Source organism: Trypanosoma theileri (assembly GCF_002087225.1).
Source record: "Trypanosoma theileri isolate Edinburgh chromosome Unknown TM35_Tth_78_V1, whole genome shotgun sequence".
NCBI classification, from domain to species: Eukaryota; Euglenozoa; class Kinetoplastea; order Trypanosomatida; family Trypanosomatidae; genus Trypanosoma; species Trypanosoma theileri.
In genome coordinates, this window is record NW_021639920.1 from 29,581 (window position 1) to 33,427 (window position 3,847).

At 41.5% G+C, this 3,847-nt stretch overlaps 1 protein-coding gene across 1 annotated transcript; it reads left to right on the plus strand.

The window, feature by feature from the left end:
• Positions 1-1,296: 1,296 nt before the first annotated feature.
• On the plus strand, positions 1,297-1,656 carry TM35_000781050 (uncharacterized protein; the record flags this gene model as incomplete). Its single annotated transcript, XM_029031346.1, has 1 exon — positions 1,297-1,656. One exon carries the CDS (start codon positions 1,297-1,299, stop codon positions 1,654-1,656), a length of 360 nt encoding a protein of 119 aa, XP_028877365.1.
• Between the last annotated feature and the right edge of the window lie 2,191 nt (positions 1,657-3,847).

Sequence of the window (3,847 nt, forward strand, 5' to 3'; positions counted from 1 at the left end):
TTGAACTTCTCAACTGTTTTATTCATCTCCTTCTTCGCTTCCTCGATTTGTTCGGCGGCCTTTTCCCTAACTCCGGCAGAGCGATAGAATCTGTCACTCATATTCAGCTCAATTTTATACAGCTCTTCGGTTATGTCATTCAAATCCCTCAAGAGTTCTTCTCTTTCATCAGTCACACACCCCGTAAAATTGTTTCGCAGTATGTGATCAAAATACCACCTCTTTGCTTTAATCTGTTTTACCCAGTCACTTAGGTTGCCAAATGAAGACTGACAATCCACCTGCACGCCCGCTGCAACTGCGATTAACGTCGCCATGTCTTTAACTTCCTTCACCGTTGCGTTCACCTTCACCTTGGCCTCCTCCAGTTTTTTCTTTAATTCCGTGAGATCTTTCGGTGCACTCTTTCCCACGGGTGCACCGCCCTTTCCATCAAACATACCCTGCATCTCTTCGACGACCTTATCTGCCTCCGACGCAACAGTTACGACTTTCTCCTTACTTTTATTGCATACATCCACCTTCTCCTCCAACTCGGACAGACAAATACTTGTATCCACAACAGAACCCAGCGCGTTGGTTCGTAACTCTCCCAGTACGTTTTCCGCATCCTTCATTGCATCCTCATAATCCATTTCTTCACATTCTGCGTATGCCACACACGCACAGCATTGGAGAAGTGCTAACAGGTACACCACACGGCGCAGTTGGATGACCATCGTTGTCATGATTATCACTGTGGGTTGTTTGGATCTGTGGTAACAAGGAAGAAGAGGAAAAGGAGAAAAGTAGACGCACATTTAACACACACAAGGTAGTGGGTACACAGAAAGAGAGAGAGAGAGAGAGTACACATCACAACAGCAATCAAACACAACCCAATGAGGGGAACAACAGTAAACCACTCACACAATAAAACACACCCAGAGTTACACAGATATTGAAACAACACCTTGAACTTAGAAGAAGTGGAAAACAAATGGTATCAAAACAATATTAAATAAACGTCTCTGCACACACCCCAATATCCTACTCGGTATTCATACACACAAAGTGTCTCTGTATTCTCATCATAATAAAACCATTACCAGGCAGTTTGAACACCAAAATACACCAAAAACATAGTGTACGCCTGACAACATACAAAAACAATACCACAAATCATCAGCAAAACAAAGAGACTGCACAATAATCAACACACTTCCAAACAGAAAAAGAAAACGAACCAACGCATCACCATAATATTTACACCACAATTGGAATCTAAAACCCACTCACTCACAACCATAAACAAAAATGACTGCATACATCACTGTAATACCATGCCACTCTTTACAAACAGAGGCACCACACAATTACTCTCTCTCTCACACACATATTACCTCTTTATTTATCCTTATTATTATTATTTTATTTTTTCCCTCAGAATGCCGGTTCGCCTCTTCTTCTTCCACAGCATTATCAGCAAAAAAGAAAAAACCCACTCAAACACACACGCCCTTTACTCCATGGTGTGTATTAGGAGGGTACGATCAAACATATCCCCCCACCCAAAAAAGACCCCACGCCACACCACACCACCATATTTTTTTTTTTGTTTTTCGTGTTTTTATGGATGTTACTCCAATGGAACGGGCGATCAAGAGTAATACATAAATATACATAAATATAATTTGTTTTTATATTATTTTTTTTTATTACCGTTGGGCATAGGGAAGTACGCATTGGTAATGAAATTATAATGGATCTCGTAGGTGGCAGAACATGGATTTTTTTTTCGCCTCTCTGAGTCCCCTCAGCGGTCAAATCTAATTTCCACCACTGGAGGGCATAATTGTTACTATCTCTAGGGTCCCTGCCTCCCCTTTTTGGCGGCATTCACACTAAAGTGCAATATATAAAAGAAACTGCTGCTGATGGTACACTGATACGCGTCACACGACCTTCTTGGATAAAGTTTTGTCCTAGTACGACTCTGCTGTTCCAGGTGCTGTATGACGTTTTTAGCTTATGAACCCGTAAACAGTATAGAAAAGAACTTGCTGGTCCATGGCTTCCCTCAAAATAATAAGGGAAAATTGATTTCGGCAAAGCACTTCAATGAAAAAAAAAAGAAAATGCAATCGCCGGGAGTCGAACCCGGGTCTTCCGCTTGGAAGGCGGATATCTTAGCCGTTGGACCACGATTGCTGTGGATGGAATTTAATTTGGCCATATACACGTTTAAGTGGTTTTTAGGATTTTCTTGAATATTAAATTCGTTTTAATTTTTTTTTTTTTATGGTTTTCCGGTGTTTCTTGATATTGGGTTTTGGGGCATGGTTTCATTATCTTGCCGTAAAGTTTTAAGGATGGGCAATCGGGGTTATGTATAATTTTAGAAAATTCCTTTGCGCAGCATATTTTCCTAAATTCCATATTGGCATCTTGTCTTCGGTGTTACGGTGCGGAAATGCAGCGCCCGATGGTTGTGGAAGCGCCTTGAAACAATTGAACTTTTCATGCGTCTGAACTTGGTTATTTCAAGAGTAATTTTACAAACCTTTTATTCCCTATCACCCAGGGTTAATCGAGAGATGAGGGACGCATTTTGCTCCCGAGGTACGGGTTAAGAAAGAAGACTCTTCACGTTTACCCAATGGCACCGATAACCGTTCAACCATTCCGATCTCAGTTGCGGTGCGTCTGTCTATATTTCTTTCTAGCTTCTAATACCCCAAAGTCTCTGCAAAGTTGGTTTATTTGTTTTTTTGTTGGAAATTAGGCCGGTTAGCCTTCTACCCTGGAAATGTGGTCGGGAGTAAGTATGAAATTTAAGTAGCTACCAAATCAAAATCTCCAAAAGCCACATCAAAAAAGAAAATAATGCGTTGATTTCCCCCTTGGGGATGGCGTGCCAACCAATTGAACACAAGAAATTCTTTAGGGAGTGCTACATCTGGCGTTGGGGTGCCTTCTTTGCCTGCGAATTGTATCCGCCCTCTAACGTTTGCAACCCGGTAGTCGTTATCGACATGCCGCGGCGCAACTATGTCAGTGGTTCTGGGTTGACGCCTGCGCCTATTAAGCGAGGTTCACCTTTGCAGAGTAGCCCTTTTAAATGCATGTAAGCGTAGCATTTGGGTTTCAGGGGGTTGGGGTGAATTGATGGATTTGCAACTTTCAGCGCAGACTCCTAGTGGGTTTTCTCGTTCGACAGCCCAATTCCATTCATAGGCATCTGTTCTATCTTTTATTCCAAACCTTTACCGTATGGGAATGGAAAATGCTGCCCATGTGGTTTGGGCTAGAAATCTCTTTCTGTTAGAACTCAGAAAGAGAAAAACCAGAATCCTGAGTGGGAAAGATATCTTTTTCACCCTACAACTAAAAAACAATCTCTTCTTTATCAAATTTCTCAAAAGGTACAAGGAGATTTACCTGTATTACTCTCTTTCTTTCATTTTGAAAACTGCAAAAAAGAATGAATATTCACGTCTATATCATGGCTAAATATAAACTTGATGCGGATAATGCAGCTGAAGGTAAGGTAACGGCCGCCTCCATAACACACATCACACCATTGACACCGACGGATGTAGTGGGCCATTGGCGAATGGCACAACAAAGGAAAGACTGTTCCTAACATTTGGCTTCAACCAATGGTAAGAAAGAAAAAAACGATGAATCAGGACTTCTGGGCAGTCATTACGGCCAGGGTATTGAAAATGAAGACCCTAACTCCGCCAATAATTTTTTTTTTGCTGTTCCTCTGTGAAAAAAAATATTTTTTTTTCCTCTTTGAGTGGGTTCTGCGGCCCATTCTGGGGAATGGCGACGAAAGGGATGTTTCTTAATCTGATTGAAG